Source organism: Geotrypetes seraphini, chromosome 15, assembly GCF_902459505.1.
Source record: "Geotrypetes seraphini chromosome 15, aGeoSer1.1, whole genome shotgun sequence".
Lineage (NCBI taxonomy): Eukaryota > Metazoa > Chordata > Amphibia > Gymnophiona > Dermophiidae > Geotrypetes > Geotrypetes seraphini.
In genome coordinates, this window is record NC_047098.1 from 56,071,507 (window position 1) to 56,094,720 (window position 23,214).

The window sequence follows — 23,214 nt, forward strand, 5'->3', positions numbered from 1 at the left end:
AGAATTATACAGACAGATGTCTGAGGGATGAATTAACTAAGGACTATAGAAACTAACCTTACTATACTTTCTTTCTAGCTTACAATCAAGAGCTATTAAAATTCAATGAAATAATGCTTACCTGAGCAAGTGCCAAGCTGAAACCTGGCCGAGCCGTTTCTCGGGTAGCTGCCAGCCCTTCTACCAATCTCTTCAGTGTGTATTTCAATTCATCTGCCTACAGAAAAAAAAAACACAGGAAAGGTAGTAAAATCCTGCTAGGTAAAACAGTACATTATAGATCTGCTTACAATACAATGAATAGTTATATAATCACTTTATCAGGCAGAGACATCATCTATCAGGCTGAATCTAATTCAGACTGAGGCAGATATTCATGTGGTGGTGATTCAGTAGAAAGCAGTGGAAAAAAAAACTCTAAACTAAAGCTAATAAAAGCCAAACTCTACAAGTGATCAAAAATCTGAAGTGTTACACTACTAGATCTCACTTGAGATTTAAGATTTCAGGGCCCATAGACAGGAATAAGAACAGCCATACTGGGTTGGACCATTGGTCCATCTAGCCCAGTATCCCATTTCCAACAGTGGCCAATCTAGGTCACAAGCACCTAGCAGAAACCCAAATAGTAGAAACATTCCATGCTACCCATCCCAGGGCAAACAGTGGCTTCCCCGTGTTTGTCTCAATAGCAGACTATGGACTTCTCCTCCAGAAACATGTCCAAACCTTTTTTTTAAACCCAGTTATGCTAACCAGTTACCACATCCTCTGGCAGCAAGTTCTAGAGCTTAACTATTTGTTGAATAAAAAAAAATATGTCCTCCTATTTGTTTTAAAGGTATTTCCATGTAACTTCATCAATGTGCCCTAGTCTTTGCAATTTTTGAAAGAGTAAAAAAAAAATTATATATCAATTCACTTTTACCTATTCTACACCACTCAGGATTTTGTAGACTCAATCTTAGCTCTCTTTCTTTCCAAGCTGAAGAGCTCTAACCTCTTCACCCTTCCTCATATGAAAGGAGTTCCATCCCCATTATCATTCTGGTCACTCTTCTAAGAGTTTTTTTCTAATTCAGCAATCCCTTGTAGCTCAGAGACTAAAAAGCAGTGTTTTGGGCCATGATGGCACCTCTTGAAGAAGCACTGGTAGATAGTCCTAAAATAAGTGGGAGAAGGTTCCTCTTCAGACTGAGTGATTGACAATTTCTGGGCCAGAGTATGACATTTTCTTAATACAAACATGGGGCATATACACAGAAAACTTCAATAACCAGAGTTTTGGCAATTTTAAATACTGTATTTTGCAAATATTTTTAAAACAGCCACTCTAGTATTTTTTTCAGTCCTTTTTAGTTGAATTGGTACTTCTTTATTGGAGATCCATACATTTCCATTTCCGACATTACATAACATTGCGGCCAGCCAGGGATAGTACTTATATTTATGTGGCCCTCTATGTATTATGATTGCCTATCCTTGACCTACTACTACCACTGTAAGTCTAAGGAAACATTTGCCCTAAGAACTAGCAATTTTCCGGCTATTACTATGCTACTCTTCAATACATGGTTCTATTATTGTAGTTTTTCAGTAACCACCAATGTACCGATAGGCAATTTAAAAAAAAAAAAAAAAAAAGGTTATTTTACTTGCATGCAAAAATGGTTACAGTGAAATAAAGCAGACCCGCTAACACTGCTTAGAATGTATGCTTATGGAAACATTCAAGCATCATCCATTTGCACTTCATACAGCAGAGTTGTAATACAGGATTTGTGACGGGATAATTGTATCACAAGGGTCCTGGTCTGAGAGAGTAAGGATGTGCATGTTTAAGTGCTATTTTATAAAGACACACATGCCTATAAACAGTACTTTATAAAATGAGTGACGGAAATGTGTAAAGTTTGCAAGTACACACATAAAACAATATATTTGATGAAACCACATTTACTAGCAAAATAAACACCTTTATATCAAATGTGTGTGTGTACTTTTCGTGGGGGAATTTTACCCCCCCCCATTTTCTCTGTATAGCCTGCATAAATTACACAGGGGGGGGAGTTACACAGCTCCCTACTAGTATCAGAAATTACGATATTGTTCCACTGTACTTGATGTAGTTAGCCTTGAGTTACATCCGAAAAAGGTGTGCACCAAATCCTAATATAAAAAACAGAATCACACTGCTCCAGCTTAAAAGATAGAACATCATATAAATCGAATAATCAACGTATTTTGTTCGAACCTAAATTCACACAACTTTTTTCACCACAGTAAATGCACAACCTTCCGCGACACCGTTACATCCCACACTCCGACCCTCTCCAACAGTCTGACAGATACACTATATAAGGCACAGGTGCCAAAGTCGGTCCTCGAGGGCCAGAATCCAGTCGGGTTTTCAGGATTTCCCCAATGAATCTGCATGAGATCTATTTGCATGCACTGCTTTCAATGCATATTCATTGGGGAAATCCTGAAAACCCGACTGGATTCCGGCCCTCGAGGAGGGACTTTGACACCCCTGATATAAGGCAAAAGGGGAGAGGAAGGATCCCTACATACCTTCTCGCCGCTCTTCAGGTACCTCACAAGGTTCTCGGTGGCGGCCAGGCGCACAGCCTGCTCCGGCTTGGCGATGTCCCAGAAGAAATCTAAGAATTGCCGGTTCTGCTTGAGCAAACCGACCCGGTGATTTGTGCCCTGGGATCGCTGAGGCGACGACGGCGCTACACCCTCTATCTCCTCCTCCATTTCATTAACGGGACCCCTAAGCCCGGACATGTGGCGACTTCCCCACGTGTAACCCAGTAACTGCAACACCTCTTCCGGGGTCAGCGCTTGGGACCAGAGGGCGCGCAAGCGCAGAGCTGGTCGTCCTAGGGGGGCGGAAGTTGATGGGGGTGTTGAGCATGCACATCCTGATAGACGTCATTAAAACTGATTTCAAATCAGATGGGATAAAACAAGCATAATTTTCCCTTCCCCTCTACCAGGGTCATGGATTTGGATTTGATAAACCGCCTTTCTGTGGTACAACCAAAACGGTTTTATTATATGCAGGTACTTTCTGTTCGGCTCACATCAAAAGTTATTTTTTTTTGTACCCGGGGCAATAGGCTTAAGTGACTTGCCTAAGATCAGGAACCCCAGTGGAAATCGAGTCAACTTCCCCAGGATTTCAGCCCACTGCACTAAACTATACAACGGATTCTTTATGCAACATTTAAAATCGATAACGAGGATTATATTGCATACCAACCCCATCGTAGTTTACCGATTAAATAGCCTTAAAGATGCATTTCTCGTATTACCCACCATATGACTCCAGAAAAAGGAGGACGGATTGAAACATCCGGGTTTTACTTCAACTGAAAGCAATGGCAGTAAAACCTGGATGTCTCAAATTCCGTCCGCAACCCTAAGATATCTATGGTGTCAAGAAGTGCAGATAAGATGACAAAAGTAAACAGGACTTTATTTTGTTATCTAATGTATTTAACCAATGCCCTTATGCGAAATACCTACAAAATATTACACGGTGCCACTATAATTCCTACTTCACCTCTAACATTATTCGTTCTCAGCTCTAAATATCCCTTTTACTTTCCCATGAACTTTTTGAATTTGATATTCTGTCCCATCAACTGCAAAGCTGTTCCATCCCCTTTTCTATCTGTCCCCCAAAGTACTTTATACATATTTGCAACATAAATGAGAATGAAACGGAATCAACACTATTATGGTTAGCATCAGAGCAGATTGGATGGAGAAGACAGGCTCAGAAAAATAAGTGAAAAAGGAAACTTTCCTACAAGTCACCAGAAGAATAGACTTGGGGCTCCTTTTACAAAGCCGCACTAGGGCCGCGCAGAATATCGTATGCTAAATTGCCGCACACGCTAGCCGCTACCGTCTCCTTTTGAGCAGGCGGTAGATTTTTGGCTAGTGCACGCTATAGTGCGTGCTAATCCAGTGCGTGCGCTAAAACGTTTAGCGCACCTTTGTAAAAGGAGCCTTTGGAGGCAGGTCTTGAAGACAAAATGGCTACCAAATTCCTCTGCAAACTGAGATACAAATGGACTGGTTAGGAGCCAGTCAATACAGTAAATAAATAATTCAATAAATTAGGGAAGGATCCTGAGCCACCAGGCCAGAACTGACTTTCTGAAGTATTACTTGTATATTGTAAGGGGAAGGATAGGCTATATCACATCTCGATCTTCAATATATGACTGAAGAGCTGGTGTAATAATGATCTTGAGTCATTAGAATTCTACTTGCTTATTATGTTATACAGAATTATATCTATTTAAAGGGCTGTGTAGAATTTTACATGTGGAGGGTAATTTTATAATATATATATTTATTTATTTTATTAATTATTTATATTCCGCATATAGAATTCTATGCGGATTACAAATTATTCTGGTATTCAAGCATTTTTCCATATGTGTCCCGGTGGGCTCACTCTCTTTAATGTACCTGGGGCACTGGGGGATTAAGTGACTTGCCCAGGGTCCCAAGGAGCAGTGCGGGATTTGAACCCACAACCCCAGGGTGCTGGGGCTGTAGCTCTAACCATTGCACCACACACATATTAAAAATACACCTCATATTTTATATCCTTTTTAAAGGTTACATACATGTGTATGTGCCTTAATAAATGGGTTTCTAGAATAATACCCATTAGCACACAAATGCTCTTGCACAAAGTTACACCAGCTCCACGCAGGGCTCATGCAAGGACTAGGAAGACAAGGCTGCTGAAGGCCTGGGTGGATATAGTGTAGCAATGGCGGGAGAAGGGGTGAGATGTTGGACATGAAGGAATGGTGAAGGGAAAAGAGAAAGAGATGCTGGACATGGGTAGTGGGGAAAGGAAAATAAGAGGAACTGCCAAACATTGGGAGTAGTGAAGGGAAGAAATGGGAATATTCTGGACTACAAGGAAAGAGAGAAGTAATTCTGGATACACAATAGGGAGAGATGCTGGGTACAGGGCAGGGAAATAGAAAGAGGGATTTAGTGAAAGGTTGGGGAATAAAGGCCCTCTTTTACTAAGGTGCACTAACCGATCAGCACACCTTAGTAAAAGAGGGAGGAAAAGCTGTGGATGAGAATGATAGGGTACAGGAGAGCTGGCATTAGAGAAATGGGAAGCTGTGTATATGTAGGTATGGTCAAAAGGAAATCGTGGACTAAATCAGTGGTTCCCAACCCTGTCCTGGAGGAACACCAGGCCAATTGGGTTTTCAGGCTAGCCCTAATGAATATGCATGAAGCAAATTTGCATGCCTATCACTTCCATCATATGCAAATCTCTCTCATGCATATTCATTAGGGCTAGCCTGAAAACCCGATTGGCCTGGTGTTCCTCCAGTACAGGGTTGGGAATCACTGGACTAAATGATGAGAAAGAAGGGTGAAATGGAAAACAAAAAATGGAAGGAAGCTGAAAGTGAAAAATCACTGAACGAGAGCAGGGAAGAAACGAAGACAAGAGGAGGAAACTAAATACAAATAATGAGATTCTGAAAAGAGATTTCTTTCTTATTTAAAATATTTTTTAACCACACCATCCAAGACAGAGGAAAGTAGAAACTAGAGGCTAGGATCAAAAAAAGGTAAATGGACTGGAGACCTTGGGAAAACATTTTTATTAGTTTATTTAAAATATTTATTATCTGCACCATCCAAAATAGAGAGAGGAAGATAGAAACCAAAGACTGGGAGCAAGACAATTAGAAAAATAAAATGGCCAAAGAACAAAGGTAAAAAGAAGATTTTTATTTCAATTTAGTGATTGGGATATGTCAGTATTTGCAATTTTTACATCTGTTATTTTTATATTTTGACACAACAATACAAAATTTATGACTAACCGTTGAGTTAAACTCCACCATTTAACTCACTTTTATTTTTTTTTTCATAAATCTTTATTGATTTTCAAACTTCAATAGTGTAATACAATTTATATATCAGAAAGACTTCACAAAAAAACACACTATTAACTATATAATTTATATAATATGGGGCTCATAATCGAAAGAGAAATACGTCCAAAAACCGGCCTAAGTCGGCACCTGGATGAACATTTCTCAAAAACGTCAAAGTGCCGATACTAAAAACGGATTTTGGACATATTTCTAAACAACCTAAGCCTTCATAGTGCCGCTGAATGACCAAAGCTAAACGGAGCATTTAGGGAGGAGTGTCGAGGGCGGGAGTTGGGCGGGACGTGGGCCAGCTTAGACTTAGTCGTACAGCATGTATAACCAAAAGTTATACAGCCCATGATCAACGGAACTTGAATGTTGTGTAAAACATGGTCTAAGTCACAAAAACCCACCTAAGGTCACCAGATAAGCACTGAGAACACATAAAATAGACCCCCACACAGTACCCCAGGTATCCCCGAACCCCCCCACCCCCATAAAAATATTAATCGCACCTTTAAAATTCAGCCTCCAGACCATCATCACCTGGCCGCCTGGTATAGGAAAGCCTAGTCGTCCAGCACAGAGGCAGCTTAAGTCATCTTGGGGGTGGGTTACGGACCCATAGAGAGGAGGACCTATGCCCATAAGCCCCTGTAATCACTGCATTGATACTTAAACATGTGCACTCCCCTATACACCCTCAAAACTCTTTTTTACTGGCATATAAGTGGCTCCTGCAGCCTTAAGGACTATTGGGGTGGTAGATAAGTGGGTCTAGGGGTTCAGGAGGTGGTTTGGGGGGCTCACCATAACCTATAAGGGAGCTGTAGGGAGGAGAAGACATGGCACCTTTTTTGTGAAGTTCACAGCACTGTCCTGTAAGGTACCCCACTATTTAGGTGCCATGTCTGGGTGTGCAGTCCATCATTTCACCTGTGAGAATCATCTACATTTTCAACTTCACCTCCCTTAATCACCAGGCCCTCTCTCCTTAGTATTTTCTTTATGCGAGTTGAGAAGGTGTCTTTTCATCTGCTTTGCTAAATTTATTATTTTTGGGTATTACCCGTTTTTTCTTAGAGGGTTTGAGTGTTTTTCCCAGTAATCCTGGGACAACCCTGCCTGGGAGAAGCTGCAGACTCAGTATTCTGAGGTCTCTAACTGAGCAGGCCACCTTTGCTGCAGAGCACCTGTCTGGCCAGCCTGCCTAACACTTGGATTGGCTTGGGGTTCAGCCCCTGGGAGGTTGCTCACTGGGTTTTAACCAAAGCGCTTGAGCAAAGGCTGTATTTGGGTTCCATGCTGGTTGGGAGACCTTGTGGGTGCCAGCTGTGTCTCCTGCTCCCCCATGAAGAATTGTGTGAGTCTGGTGGGGTAGAGGGTTTCGGGCTGTTTCAGCCTGTGTAATAGGCAGCCAGAAGAGACAAGCTCCTGGAGATTCTACTTGCTTGTCTGAGGCAGGAAAGCTAATACACCCTGACTAAATGTACACCCAAATGCACACTGCTCCACCTCTGCTGTGTGTGTAGTCAGGATATTGTGCTGTCCAGTACACACAGTGCTGTCCTTTGTATGTAACTGTGGTGGTATGCAGTTAGTACCTGCATTGATGGAATGGTTTGGAGCTAGGAGTGCACTCAGTGCTACATTTACATGCTCAAATCTGGACTCACCTTCCACTGATTTTTCATGTGGTATCAGCTAGCAAAAATGTGATCATCTATCTTTTGTTCCCTATTTCCCTAGAAAATTTAGAATTCACTGTCCCAGTTCTATTACATTTTGTAATGTGGAGGGGCATAATCAAAAGAAACATCTAAGTCCGAACTGGACATAGGGCACTAGTCGCCCAAAGTTGGCAGCGGCAAAATGGCCATTCTCAAAAAGTACAACCAAAATAATTTTTTTTTCAAAAATTGTCTATCTATACATCCAGGTATTTAATTGTCTATACTGCCACTATGTCTATCTTTATATTATTACATTCTTGACCAAAAATTTGTCCAAGTTTGAAATGTCCAGAACAAGAGCTTTTGGATGTGGGAGGGTCCAGCATTGTGATGGAGTGGCCACCCAAACATGGTAACAGAGCAGTGGGGCACTTTACAGAGCACTGCTGTGAACTTCACAAAAAGGCTGCCACATAAACATCTCACCACAACTCCCTTATGGTTGCAGGTGGCACCTATATGACAGTACAGTAGGGTTTGGGTTTGGTTTTTTTTTGGTGGGCTCACTTGTTCCACCATGAATGTAGTGGTTAGAGTGGCTTATGGACCTGGGTCCTCCTCTCTATGGTTCAGTAGCCCACTTCCCAGACTACTTATGCTACCTCCGTGCAGCTCTACTAGGTTTTCCTATGCCAGGTGCTGATGTTCCGGAGGCAGGTATGTATGTTTTTATTTTGAATTTGTGGGGGTGTGACAGGGTCATTGAACATGGGAGTGTGTGTGTGGGGAAGTGTTTACTTTGTCCCTGCAGTGGTTATGTGGTCACTCTGGGTACCTTTTGGGCACTTACACGTTCCATCTAAGCAGTCTCATCAAACCTTCGATTATCCCTGCAGGACAACCAAATTTAGGTTGGCCCACATCCCACCCTAACCACTCCTCCAAAAATGCCCCTTTCAGCTCTGGGCACATAGCGGGATTCAGAGGCCTAAAAAAATTCCTGGATACGTCTAAAAAGCCATTTCGATTATCGGCACTTGGACGACGTGTCTTTTAGATCATCCAAGTGCCAACTTGGGCGGGTTTTTAGATGTATTTCAGTTTCAATTATGAGCTCCATATTGTATAAGAGAAAGTTATTTCAGTTATACCAAGGCAGCTAGTATATCTTTACTATATATGTTTAAAGCTTTTATGTAAACGATATTGTAATATTTGTCACTTGAGATCCTGGAAAGGTGGATTGTAAACCCTGTAAATAAAATACATATTTTGTTCATGATCTGGTTCATATTTCTGACTCAAATTTCCAAAATATTGAAGTGTGCATTTAAAGAAACAAAAAGAAGCCCATAACTACAATTAATCAGATCATAAGAACATAAGATTTGCCGCTGCTGGGTCAGACCAGTGGTCCATCGTGCCCATTAGTCCGCTCACGCAGTGGCCCTTAGGTCAAAGACCAGCGCCCTATTTGAGTCTAGCCTTACTTGTGTATGATCTGTTCCAGTAGGAACTTATCCAACCTTGTCTTGAATCCATGAAGGGTGCTTTACAATTGCCATTTCTTTCCAATACAAACGACCCCTCTCTGAGCATAGTAAAGGAGTGCTCTCAATACAGATATTTGAAAAGGGAATATTTATAGTTTCCAAAATGCGGGGCACAAAAACGTTGGATAGCACCGATTTGCAAAGGGTGCAAGCAAGCATGGCAACTCCAGCCTGTTAAGGCTTCCTTTTGTAAAAGATTTTGCTTGCATTCTGCAGGCAGTAGGAAGGTGAAAAGCCTTTCTCTGAAGGTGTGTGTTCATCTGGATGTCACGGCGAGTACTCAAGAGTGCTGGCAGCCGGCAGACAGACAGGCGACTGGAAGGCAGAGCGCGCTGCAATCAGGCACGACGCCGGACAGCCCCGCCTGGGGTATATTGCGGGTCCTGGCAGTCGCCCTGATTTGTCTGAGAGAAGAAACTGCAATGGCGGACACTTACGACTCTTACGATGACCGGGCCTACAGCAGCTTTGGCGGCGGCAGCAGAGGGTAAGCGAGGGGGGCTGGGGGAGAGAGAGGACGGAGAAAGAAAGGGAAGCGGGCTGGGGAGAGGGCCTCTTGGAACGCAGAACCGGGGAGGGCCCGGCGGCCCCTTTCAGGGAGATGCTCCCCCGGGCCCTCTCCTCATGGCTCGGGTGAGAGAGGGTTGTGGCGAACCCTTACCACCCCTTTTCCGACTAGACGCCCGGGATGGAGATGTGTTTGCCCAGCACTGCTCAGAAATCCGGGGGCTAGCTGAAAGACCAATCCACCAATCCGTTTCGGTCCCTTTAGGTTGGTCGTGCGCCTCTCTCTTCATTAGGATTTTTTTTTTGTGTGTACACATGTGGTAGGAGATGCGTATGATGGATGCGCCGGGACGTCCAGATTGTGTGGGTTCAGACGGCACGTTTCACCCCGGGACTTGCAGAAATCGTGAGCTGCTGGATTTCTCTGTCTTTCTTTTCTTTCAATACAGTATTGCAGTTTTGCTGAACATCAGTTTCTTGCAGGGCAAGAGGAGGCAATGCCTTCTCTGTTCTCGTGTCTGTAAATCAGAGCTGTAGTATTTGGTTGATGAGGGTGGGGAGACTGTCTTTTTTACAAGTTATGATTTTATTTTGTTGGTTCATGAACTTTTCAGGATTGGACTTGGGTAGGCTTAAGACAGCATTGTTTTGTGGCAATTCTTATGAAAAGGACTTGGGACTTGTATACTGCCCTTTTTTGTAGTTTTACAACCACACTCAAAGTGGTTTATATACAGGTACTTAAAGCATTTTCCCTATCTGTCTTGGTGGGTACCTTTATTTATTTGGGGCCTGACTGATGATGCAAATCAGTAGAACAGGAGAGCAAAAAGCTCTTATTGGGTCAGGTAAGAGCAGATAGCTGTTGAGTTCATGTTGGAAAGTTGGTATATTTGGGACTCTCTGACATGAAAGTTGGCACATTTGGGGCTTCCTGACATGTTGTGATTCTCTCACTAGAGAGATCTAGGTTCTTGGGGCTTCATTTTCTCCAATTTATTTAACTTGAAGCTTATGCAGGTCACTTGAGAGATTTGAAGAGTAAGGATGAAAGAGAAGCTAATAGTTTTCACAGATGTAGTACCAATTTTCTGCAAAACCAATATCGCTATTTTAGTACTTTGATACCTTTTTGAAATGACCAACAAAGATGTAGTACAGGGGGTTTCCAGAACATTTAAGATTCTTCAAATTGTGGCAATAGGAGAGCACATTTATATGCTTGTTTTACCTTCTTTTTAAGGAAAAGCAAGTACCAAGAATAACCAAGGCATAGGCTATAAAAAAAAACCCTGCATCATTAAAGTTAATCAAATATCAAAGAAACATGACGGCAGATAAAGGCCGAATGGCTCATCCAGTCTGCCATCCACACTATTCACCATCTCCTCCTCTCCCTAAGAGATGCCACGTTTTCTTGAATTCAGACAGTCTTTATTTCCACCACATCTATCGGGAGACCATTCCACACATCTATCACCCTTTCTGTAAAAAAGTATTTCCTTAGATTACTCCTGAACCCATCCACCTCTTAACCTCATTCTATACCCTCTCACTCAGAAGTTTCCTTTAAATTGAAATAGACTCATCTCATGAGTATTTATGCCACATAGCTATTTAAATGTCTCTATCATATCTCCCGTCTCCCTAATTTCCTCCAATTGAGATCTTTAAGGCTGTCACTGTATGCCTTGTGACATAGTCAATCAACCATTTTAGTTGCCTTCCTCTGGACTAACTCCATCCTGTTTATATCTTTTTGAAAGTGCAGTCTCCAAAATTGTACATAATATTCTAAATGAAGTCTTGCCAGGGTTTTATACAGGGGCATCAAAATGTCCTTTTTTCCTACTGGCCAGTCCTCTCCCTATTCACTCTAGCATCTTTCTAAGCTTTTAGCATCTTTCTAAGCTTTTGCCATCACCTTTTCAACCTGTTTGGCCATCTTAACAGTACAGATCATAGCACAGGGGATAAGTGGAGGTGGAACATAAAGAAAGATTAAAATTCATAAACAGAGAAAATGATGATGGAAAAAGACCATATGTGACTTTTCTCTTGAAAAAAGGTGACTAAACTAGCAGATTCAAAATGTTGAGAGGGTGATTTTTTTCATGCCACGAGTCCATAGGCAATCTAAAAGTTATATGTTTGAACTTTGGTAACTTTATTTTTATTTTTCAAATAAAAGGATGGGGTTTGGACTGTTGTATTACTCCTTGTTTGCTTAAACAAAATTCATTAAAACCTCAGTCTTTAGTCATCTCTTCCCAGATGGTCACTTATGACCTATCCAGTCTTACCCATCCATACAATCTGTTATCTTTTCTTCCACCTTTGTGGTTCCTAGTTTGTGTCTTTTAATCTGTTATTTTTATGAACTCTAAACTGCTTAGATATTCTTTTTGATTATAGTTTATCAAAGTTGATGACGATGATATAAACAAGATGGAGTTGGTGCAGAGGAAAGCTGCTAAAATGGTTAGTGGTCTTTGTCAAAAAGTGTATGGGGACAGATTTAAAGATCTCAAAATCTATACTTTCTTCCAAAGTCAGCAGAAGGGAGATTTGACAGAGACTTTTCAATACCTCCATGGCAAAAATGCATAGTAGGTGCATCTCTTTCAACTGAAAGGAAGCTCTGAAATGAGGCAGCATAGGATAAAAGTGAATAATCTAAGGTAAAACTTGTTTATGGAAAGTGTGGTATAACAAGGAATGGCTTCTTGGTGGAGGTAGCAAAGATGAATGCTATCTGAATCTGAGAAAGTGTGGGATAATCAAATACAGTCTAAGCATCTGAGAAAGTGTGGGATAATCAAATACAGTCTCCAGAAATGGAGAGAGAATGTTATATATAAAATAATAATAACAGTTTCAGTGTTCTCCCCAGAAATTTTTTTCCAGTCGGGTGGCATGAAAAAGTAGCCGGGTGGGGCGGGATGGGGAAATTTGGTGGTGGGGAAAATTAACCCCCTCTTTTACTAAGGTGCGCTAGCATTTTTAGCACACGCAAACCCCTGTGCTATGTGTGAAAACTAACGCCAGCTCAATGCTGGCGTTAGCATCTAGCGCATGTGGCAATTCTCTGCGCACTAAGCGCACGCTAAAACCACTATTGTAACTTGGTAAAAGGAGCCCTAAATGTGTACTATTTTTATTAGTTAATTATTATTATTATTTTCCAATGCTCAATATGACTTCCTTTTTTAAGGTTTGACACTTGTGCCAGAATATTTTTACTAAATATAAGAAGTTTTTGCCCTCTTTCAAATGGTATAGAGGTTAAAAAAAGGGAAAGGCGTTAATGAAGTCATTAGGTTCAATCTAGCCATTTATTTCTGCATGAATTTAAACAACTAAAAAAAAAAAAAAAGATAAATATAGCTGATCCAGTCATACAAAAAATGGCTCTACAGCAAGGGTGCCCACGCTTTTTTGGCTTGTGAACTACTTTTAAAATGACCAAGTTAAAATGATCTACCAACAATAAAATTTTTTTTAAAAACCCACAAAGCACACTGTACGCAGAGAAAATGTTAATTATCATTTATATTCCGCAGGTTTTCAAAGAAGTCAAGACAGATGATTTTATGCAATGTCACATCAAGAACAACTATACAAAAATAGACAAATATACCCCCTCCCTTTTTACTAAATCGCAATAGCGGTTTTTAGTGCAGGGAGATGCGCTGAATGCCCTGCACTGCTCTCGATGCTCATAGGCTTCCTGTGCTAAAAACCGCTATTGCGATTTAGTAAAAGGGGGCCATAGTGCAAAATATAGACAGCAGATATAAATTCTCAAAACAGACACATTTTGATCACTAAACTGAAAATAAAATTATTTCTCCCACAAGTGGACATGCTTAGTTACTTCAGCTCTATGGCTGCTTTAACTGTATGGCGCCTGAATCTAAGGCTATATGCTACCATTCTGTAATGGAACCTGGGAGCCCATTCACTGCTATAGAATAGGCGTTCCCTGTACAGTCTCAGGGTGCCTACGAGGAAGAACCCACTTGGAGAATTGCCCCTTATTTTTTTAAGGATTATAAAAACAGAAGCAATAATGTGAAAAACAAAACCCAGCCTTAAAACAGGCTGAATTAATTTGTGAACCATTATTTAAAGGATACTCAGAAAAAAGATTGTTTTGCCTTAGCTTAAATGAAATAAACATATTCCTATCCATCATTTGACTATAGCTAAGTGCAAAAGAACCTCATAGAGCTGCAGTGAAATAGAAAAGTGATTTAGTTTTACTGTAATTTCTGCATTAAGTGGATTTGCACACCCCAAGCTCCTTAAATCCTGATGCACTTCTAGCTTTTTCTGTATCAGACTTTGCAAGATTAATAAATGGAGCATCCTTCTGCCTGCCAGTTAAAGGATAAAAAAAAAAAATGCCTATAAAGTTCAAATCACGGCTTGATTAAACTTGAACTTTCTTGATTTTATTCTTCCTGGCTGGCCACTTTATCTTCCACAATAGACACCAAGGTTGCTTGGATCGGAGCTTTAAAAGAGCAAGCAGAATCGGGTCCGATGTCCGTGCGTTTGTTTTTCTCAAATGGCATACCACTACACTTGCTGCTTTTACTTGCTTCGGGCCTTCCTTGTTGCCGGATCCTGCCTTCGCGGAAACAGAAAGTAGGCAGGTCCCGGCAACGAGGAAGGCCCGAAGCAAGTAAAAGCAGCAAGTTGTAAGCTTCCCTCCGGGGCTCTATCGTGTGTGTGCTGGCTTCCCTTCTCTTCCCTCCTAAACCGGAAGTAGCATCGGGGGGGGGGGGGGAGAGAAGGGAAGCCAGCACGCATACGATAGAGCCCCGGAAGGAAGCTTACAACTTGCTGCTTTTACTTGCTTCGGGCCTTCCTCGCTGCCGGATCCTGCCTTCGCGGAAACAGAAAGTAGGCAGGTCCCGGCAACGAGGAAGGCCCGAAGCAAGTAAAAGCATGCTGGCAAAAAAAAAAGGCAGGCGTCAAACAAAATTTTCAGCGGCGAGTTAGCCCAGGAAGGAGCATCGGCGGCAGCAGCAGGATTAGCTGGGCGGTCATCTAAATCAGCCGGGCGCAGTTCAATGATTAAAAGATGCTACAAATTGAGTAGAATTAACAAAGTTAAGAGCTAGTGATTAACAGCTCCAGAGATCAGTTATTGTGGAATAAGATTGTACAGGTCGGTTACCTAAATACTTCAGGAACAGATATGTTTTTAGGTGTTTCCTAAATTCCCCATAAGTAGCAGGCATAAGCAATTGTTCAAGGTCTTAGCCCAATAATGCTGCCTGATATGAGAAAAGATGTTGATGTCTTTTAAAAATCCTCTAACCAGTGGAGAAACAAAATTCAAGTGTGAGCTTCTCTTATGTTTGTTGGTTAAGAAAGAGAAAAGGTCAGTTATATATTTAGGGGCTAAACCGAATAGTACCTTAAAGCAAAAACATCCAAACTTAACTTCACATGTGCCTCCATCGGCAGCCAATGCAGAACTTCTTCAACCCCAAAATTAGCTTGACCGCTGCATTTTGCACCAGTTGTAATCGCCAAATATTCTTCTGGGAAATTGCCAAATAGGCAATATTACAGTAATCAAATTGACTCAGTATAAGAGATTGTACCAGAATTCTAAATGATGAAACATCAAAATATGCTCTAATGGACCGAAGCTTCCAGAGAGTGAAAAAACCCTTTCTAACCAAGGAGTCCACCTGGTCTTTCATGGTTAGGTTCTGGTCCAGTGTTACTCCTAATACCTTCATAGTAGATTGAATTGGATAACTAAGTTTATTGATGCACAATGATGTTTTAGTGTCAAGCGGATGTGACGAAGCTACAAAAATTTTTGTTTTTTCTGAATTAAGCTTTAGTCTGAATTCAGTCATCTATTGCTCCATCAAATTTAGTATTTTTGTTGCCTTAGGAGTAACTTCCGAGGGAGAGGTAGCGAATGGGATAATGATCATAAAGTCATTTGTGTAACTAAATAATTTTATCCCCAGCTGGGTCAATTGCGCACCTAATGAAGACATGTAAACATTGAAAAACAATGGGGATAATGGTGACCCCTGCGGCACGCCAGATGGATTGCTCCAGGTATCAGAGAGATCGTAATTAAAACGTACTTGATAGGTGTGGGACATAAGGAAACCTCAAAACCAGTCTAACACCTTTCCTCTGATACCAATTGCATCTAAGCATTGTAACAGTTTCACATGGTTCACTAAGTCAAAGGCAGAGCTCATATCAAATTGCATGATCAGGGCATTAAGGCCCTTACTAAACAAGAAACACAAATTATCCAAGATAGCAGCAATTACTGTCTCAGTGCTAAACAAAGGTCTAAAATCAGATTGAGTTTCATGCAAAAGAGAGAACTGATCAAGATATTCCATCAATTGGGTATGTACCAATCCTTCCATGATTTTTACAATAAATGAAATGGATGCTACTGGCCTATAGTTGGTTACTAATGCTGATGATTCTTTACGATTTTTTGGAATTGGGGTTATTATAATATGACCATTATTAATGAGGAATTTTCCATTTTTTTAAGTTATCAGTTAAATAATTCAGCAAAGATAGTTTAAAGTCTAATGGAGCTGCTTTCCTAATTTCTGGGGGACAGTATGATTTAGAGTATTGTTATATAATTTGATATAATTATTCCATTTAAATCTTGAAAGGAACGCCAAATTTTGTCCGCTGGTATTTCATTTCCTTGTATGTTAGCTATTTGATGTTCATATATGTCATTTGTCGAACAGTTATTTCTTAGGTTTTTAATTTTTGAATCGAAATGTTGTGCTAAACATTTGCTGAAGGTAACTTAATATTATGCATGAGTTGAGTGTAGCGTGTAGTGTCAAATTCATAACCAAGTTGAACAGTTTTTTGTATTTATTACTTTTGAGCTAGTATTAGATGAGTCAATTTTGGATGAGTAAAATGCTTTGTTTTTCTTTTATCAGTTGTTTGTAAAGTTTTATGTTGGATCTCCAGTTGTTCGGTCTGACAATTTTCCCGTTTTTTTTTCCAAATTCTTTCCAATCTTCTTTCTAATTGTTTCATTTTTAGAAGTTCGGTGTCAAACCATTTTATATTTATTGTTATATTTATTTGAGGAGCTTTTACTAATTTTGTTTAGGGGAAATTTTATCTAAAATGGATGTGCTAGTTTTCATCCAGTGATCCCAAAAATCAACTCCTTCTCCTATCTCCCGCTTGTAGTTCATATTGTGACCAATATTCCTCTGGATTGATATGACACCTTGTGAGATGTTCTCTTTTTATCTGTGGATGTGTTTTAGATTTTAAATGAGTCCAGATTAAATTGAAATAATAAGTAAAATGCTAGGAAAAAGTACAAATCGCAAGGACTCATGAATGAGTAAAGGCAAGAGAGCTGCCACAGTGTCACACTACACAACCCAAAGAAATTCACTCAGAAGAGAACATTTGATTGTACCATATATACTCGACTAAGTCAATCCGAATATAAGTTGACCCCCTTTTTCCCCCCAAAAAGGAGGAAAAATGGTTGACTCGAATACAAGTCTGGTGGCTTAATATTCAAGTGCCCTACCCTGTCAGCCTCGGCACCCAGCTCCCTTCCTGCCAGGCACTGCATCTAGCACCTTTCCCTCCCTCTCTCCCGTCGGGCATTGCACCCAGCCCCCTTCCTTCCTTCCCTCCCTCTCTGTCAGGCTCTGCATCCAGCCCCCTTCCTTCCTTACCTCCCTCCCCTATCAGGCTCTGCACCCAGCCCCCTTCCTTCCTTCTCTCCATCCCCTGTTAGGCTCTGCACCCTGCCCCCCCCCTCCCTTTCCTAGCCTCATACCTCTACTATTGATCCCCGGTGGAAGTGCAGTGGACAGGAGCGAACTTTCTGAGTTCCTGCGCTGCTGCTACCTGGCTGCCGCGAGTTTCTTTGGCCGCTGAGCAGCATGAGCAGGCACACGATTTGGTGCTGCTGCTCGGTGTTGAGCAGCTTCCTTACAGGCTCCCGTGAATTCTTGTGAGAATTTGCAGGAGCCAGTAAGGAAGCTGCTCAGCACCAAACAGCAGCACTAAATTGCGCGGCTGCTCATACTGCTCAGCAGATGAAGAAACTCGGGGCAGGAACTTAGAAAGTTCACTACTGCCCATTGCACCTCCACTGGGGATTGGCAGTAGAGGTATGAGGCTAGGGAAGGGAGGGGGCATGGTGCAGAACCTGGTGGCGGTAGCCAGCAATAATTTTGGAAGGGGGTGTATTGTTGGCTAATTTTTGGGCCCCAAAATCCCGGTTTATATTCGAGTATATATGGTAATAATGTTTCAGTGCTGTTTTAACTTTACAAAAATAGGTGAAATCTATTCCACAGTAAAATGTCACATCATAAAAATAGAAGTGGCAATTAGAATCTGGTTGAATTTGCAATTCTATAGGAACTCTATAGGAACAGTATGTTGCTGTAAAGAGCAAAGAGTCCTAGAAGGAGCATACATGAGTGTTACACAGAAATGGATAATTGCCAGTAGACAAGGCCTTATGAGCTAGTATAAATCTCTTGAATGGTATGCAAAAACGCCTGAAAGCCAATGCTCTTTAGATAGTAACGGTGTCATCCTATCATATTTCTGTGCTCCATAGAGTATTTTAACATAAGAACATAAGCATTGCCATACTGGGACAGAACGAAGATCCATCAAGCCCAGTATCCTGTTTCCAGTAGTAGTAGTAGCCAGTCTAAGTTTCTGGCAAGTTCTCAAATAAATAAAACAGATTTTATGCTGCTTATCCTAGAAATAAGCAGTAGATTTTCCCAAGTTCATCTTAATAATGTCTTATGTATTTTTCTTTTAGGAAATTATGCAAACCTTTTTAAAATCTTGCTAAGCTAACTGCTTTTACCACATTCTCTGACAACAAATTCCAGAGTTTGGCCTCCTTTTACGAAACTGCGATAGCAGTTTCTAGTGCGGGGAGCCGCGCTGAATGGCCTACGCTACTCCCGGCGCTCATTGAGTTCCTTTGAGCGTCGGGAGCAGTTTCGTAAAAGAGGAGGTTTGAGTGAATATATATATATATATATATCCCCTATATAATAAAAGACTAAGCGCACATGCGCACTTAGGATTTTGTGTTCCCTGCCGCCAATCTTGCAGCAGGGAACATTCTGGCCACTCCCCTCCTCCCGCCCTCACTCACCATGGAAGCCAGGCAAGCTCTTTCCCTGCCCGCATCCTCAGCAGGGCACACACCTCCTGCCCTAACTCGCCGCTGCCGTCGCCGCTGCTGCTGATCCTCCTGTAAAGAGCAGCCTGCAATGGTGGCTGGCTTTAGCGAACCGTGCAGGCTGCTCTCCAACCTCGGTAGCACGTTCCCTCTGACGCATGGGATCGCTTCAGAGGGAACGTGCTATCGATTTTGGAGAGCGGCCTGCGAGGTTCGCTAAAACCGGCCACCATCGCAGGCTGCTCTTTACAGGAGGATCAGCCACCACAGGGATCGTGAGAGGAACCGCCGGTACTTTGAAACTTGAAAAAAAACCTTCAGCCGCAGCAGGCCAGCCCGCGGGAAGGGAAGGGGGAGGGGCCGAATGGAGCAGGCCAGATCGCGTTAAGAGAAGGGAGGGGCCGAACGGAGCAGGACAACTCACGGTAAGAGAAGGGGGTGGGGGAAAATGCTGCTACTACTTTACAGGGATCTGGAGGGGAAGGGAAATATCACTGCTGCTTCTGCAAAGGAAAGTGGGGGAGGGAGAGAAGGGAATGGGGGTGGGGGGAAATGCTGCTACTACTTCACAGGGATCTGGAGGGGAAGGGAAATATCATTGCTGCTTCTGCAAAGGAAAGGGGGGAGGGAGAGAAGGGAATGGGGGGGGTGGGGGAAAATGCTGCTACTACTTCACAGGGATCTGGAGGGAAAGGGAAATATCACTGCTGCTTCTGCAAAGGAAAGTGGGGGGGGGGGGGAGAGAGACAGAAAGAAATACAGACAGACAAAGGAGGCCAGGGAGAGAGACAGACAGAAATAAAGACAGACAGGGGACCAGAGAGACAGAAAGAAAGAAAGAAAGACAGACAAAGGGTGCCAGGGAGAGAGAGAGAAAAATAGCAGGAGGGAGAGAGACAGGAAGAAAGAGACAGGAGCAGGGAGAGAGACATAAAGAAAGAAAGACAGACAGGCATATATTCTAGCACCCGTTAATGTAACGGGCTTAAACACTAGTGTGTGTGTGTGTGTGTGTATATATATATTTTTTTTAATTTATTACTTAATAGCTTCATTATCCCAGGACAAGCAGGCAGGTATTCTCACTAGTGGATGACGTCATCCGATGGAGGCCCGATGCGGACGTCTCACAAGCATACTTGCTTGTAGAAACTCTAGAAGTTTTGAGTCACCCGCACCACGCATGCGCGAGTGCCTTCCCGCCCAGTGCACCGGGCGCGTCTCCTCAGTTCTTCTTTTTCCGTGGAGCCGAGAAGTCCGTCTTCGACTCTCTGCGCAAAGTAACTTTACTTGTGCCTTCTGAGTCCACGGTTTTGGGTTCTTTTTACTCATAATCGTTGGTTTTCGTCGTGTTTCTTGTTTTTTCAAAAAAAAAAAATTTCTTCCATCCGTTCGACCGGGCAGGCCACGTGGCCGCGGCCCTGCGGCTTTGATTTTGCGGCGGAGCTTTTTCGGTCTATGTCCCGGCCTATCACCGGTTTAAAGAAGTGTGTCAAGTGCCAGCGCGCAATTTCATTCATGGACCCTCATCGACGCTGTCTTCAGTGTCTCGGGCCTCAACACCTTCCGAAATCGTGCCGGTCTTGCTCCACACTTACAGCACGTGCGTTCAAGCATCGCTACTTCTTGTGGGAGTCGTTGTTAAGCATGGAGGCTTCGACGGAGCTGTCCTCATCAAAGAGCGTTACACCTTCGACTTCCTCTTCGACTCTTCAGCCTTCCACCTCTGCGGCTTCGAGTCTGCTCAAGCCAGCTTCGTTTGTCCCGGCTCTGGCTCCGACGCCTGCTGCGGTGCCTTCCTCTTCAGGTCAGATAGTGCAGCAGCCCATTCCCCCCGTGGTGCTAAAGGTGCCCAAGGCTTCTAAGCCCAAGCACCAGGGCTCCAGGGAGTGCGAAGCCCGTGCAGGAGGTCCCATTGCAGATGCGGATCCCTCCTTGCCGGCTTCGTTCCAGACCTTACTTGAGAAGCAATTCATCGAGCTCTTTACCACTGTGGGGCCGAAGCTTCTCTCCCAAATCCAGCCTGGGAACGCGGAGGCCTCCTGCAAGGTCGAGCCGCCTCCAGTGCCTCAGCGACGCACGCACTCTCTGCAGGGAGTCGAGTGTCTGGTCTGGCCTCGATGCATGGCTCGCAAGGAGCGCAGAGTCTTTGCCCATGCCTCCATTGGAACCGATTCACTCGATGCAAGGAGCAGAGTCTTTGCGAGTGCCTCCATTGGAACCGATACCCTCGATGCCAGGCCTCGAGACTTGGCGGGTGCCTCGGGGTGCTTCTACCCAACCACCTCTGCTATGTTCCACCGCCTCCAGTCCCATCCACTCGCTGGACGCCTTGCTCGCCTCGACGTTCGAGGCCTACTTCCAGGCACGGTTCTGGTCATTGCTCGAGGCATTCATCCAGGCATGCCTCGCCTCGTCGGAAGCAGCCTTTCCTCGAATATTCGCCACAGGCTACCTCGCCGCCTCCTATGCCGGAGCTCGAGGACACCGTGGGATCTTTTTCCCCCTGTCGATCCACGGCCTCGTTGGATCCGGAAGCTTCGACGTCCTCGAGTCCTTCTCGGGGTCCTGCTCTAGCTGACCAGCTGTCTTTCTCTTCCTTCCTTCGACGGCTGTGGATTTGGACATTAACCTGGACTCGGGTCCAAATTTTCTAAGGAGTATCTGGAGACGATGCATCTCCCTCAACCGCCTGCTGAGTCCCTCCGGCTTCCTTTGCATAAGCTGCTGGACCAGACCTTCATGTGCTGTTTTGAGATGCCTTACTCCATCCCTGCTGTTCCCGGAAAATTGGATGCCAGGTACCGCACGGTACACCATAAATGATTCGACGGTGCCCAGCTCTCCCATCAGTCCCTCTTGGTGGAGTCCTCGTTGAAGCGGTCTCACCCCTCCCAGGTCTATGCCACCATTCCACCTGGCCGGGAGGGCAAGACCATGGACAGATTCGGCAGGCGCATCTACCAGAACTCGATGATGGCCTCTCGAGTCCTTAATTATAATTTTCATTTTACAACCTATTTTGAGTTTTTCCTCTCGGTCCTGCGCAAGTTCTGTCCTGCTCAATGCTTCCCACACTGATAAGTTTCAGTTTTGAATTATTTGCTTGATTAAAAATGGTTAAACTTATGAACCAGAGGTTTTTATGCCTATGAAGTTAACTGCCTTCTCGAGTTAGAGGAAATGAAGGGGGTTTGAGACTTTTCCTCCTGATAGCTAGAACAACTTAGTGATCGAGATAGAAACTCTACCTGCTTTTATAGGATCTGTTATGATTTATTAACTGTGGTGTTGGAATTATTTACTCCACTATTTACCCTTTTCCATTGATAATATTGACCAATTAACCTTAATCGGTTTTCTATCTTTTAACCAGTTCTTAATCCACAATAGACCACTGCCTCCTACTCCATAATTTTTCTAATTTCATCAGCAGTTGTTCATGAGGTACTTTTGTCAAATAACTTCTGAAAATTCAGATACACATATCCACTGGCTCAACTATTATCCACATGTTTTTTTCACCCCTTCAAAGAAATGTAGCATATTAGTGAGGCAAGATTTCCGTGGATAAATCTATTCCTTTGTATATGTTCAGTAATTTTGTTTATAGTAGACTACTGTTTTGCTTGACATCGATGTCCAGCTCAGTGGTCTGTAACTTCTCACGTAACCTGTAGAACTCTCTTTAAAATTTGGTATTATGTTGGCCACTCTTCAGTCTTCCAGTACCATATGTTTTTTAAAAGATAAAATTGCATATTATTAATAGCAACTCTGCAAGTTCATTTTTTAGTTCTATCAGTATTTTAGGTTGTCTGTATACCATCTGGTCCAAGTGCTTTGCTTATTCTTTCTTTAGTTTGTCAAATTGGCCCATTACACCTTACTGGCTTACATAGATTTGTTTCAGTTCTATCAGTATTTTAGGTTGTCTGTATACCATTTGGTCCAAGTGCTTTGCTTATTCTTTCTTTAGTTTGTCAAATTGGCCCATTACACCTTACTGGCTTACATAGATTTGTTTCAGTTCTATCAGTATTTTAGGTTGTCTGTATACCATTTGGTCCAAGTGCTTTGCTTATTCTTTCTTTAGTTTGTCAAATTGGCCCATTACACCTTACTGGCTTACATAGATTTGTTTCAGTTCTATCAGTATTTTAGGTTGTCTGTATACCATTTGGTCCAAGTGCTTTGCTTATTCTTTCTTTAGTTTGTCAAATTGGCCCATTACACCTTACTGGCTTACATAGATTTGTTTCGGTTCTGTAACTCCTCACCATAAGTACCATTTCTGCCACTGGTATCTCCTT

General features: G+C 42.7%; 2 protein-coding genes across 4 annotated transcripts in view; one reads left to right on the forward strand and one right to left on the reverse strand.

The window, feature by feature from the left end:
- The window catches only part of MYBBP1A (MYB binding protein 1a), a 91,039-nt gene extending 88,096 nt beyond the window's left edge, over positions 1 to 2,943 (reverse strand). The window contains exons 1-2 of one of the 2 annotated variants that reach the window (XM_033921276.1): positions 2,575 to 2,943; positions 122 to 217 (exon numbers count right to left, since the gene is read on the reverse strand). In XM_033921276.1, coding sequence (XP_033777167.1) covers positions 122 to 217; positions 2,575 to 2,793 — 315 coding nt within the window. In that variant the 5' untranslated portion in view covers positions 2,794 to 2,943. The remainder of the gene's footprint in view (positions 1 to 121; positions 218 to 2,574) is intronic. The other variant, XM_033921275.1, reaches the window with a different exon arrangement.
- A 6,524-nt stretch (positions 2,944 to 9,467) lies between these two features.
- The window catches only part of EIF4H (eukaryotic translation initiation factor 4H), a 104,457-nt gene continuing 90,710 nt past the window's right edge, over positions 9,468 to 23,214 (forward strand). The window contains exon 1 of one of the 2 annotated variants that reach the window (XM_033921278.1): positions 9,468 to 9,661. In XM_033921278.1, coding sequence (XP_033777169.1) covers positions 9,597 to 9,661 — 65 coding nt within the window. In that variant the 5' untranslated portion in view covers positions 9,468 to 9,596. The remainder of the gene's footprint in view (positions 9,662 to 23,214) is intronic. The other variant, XM_033921277.1, reaches the window with a different exon arrangement.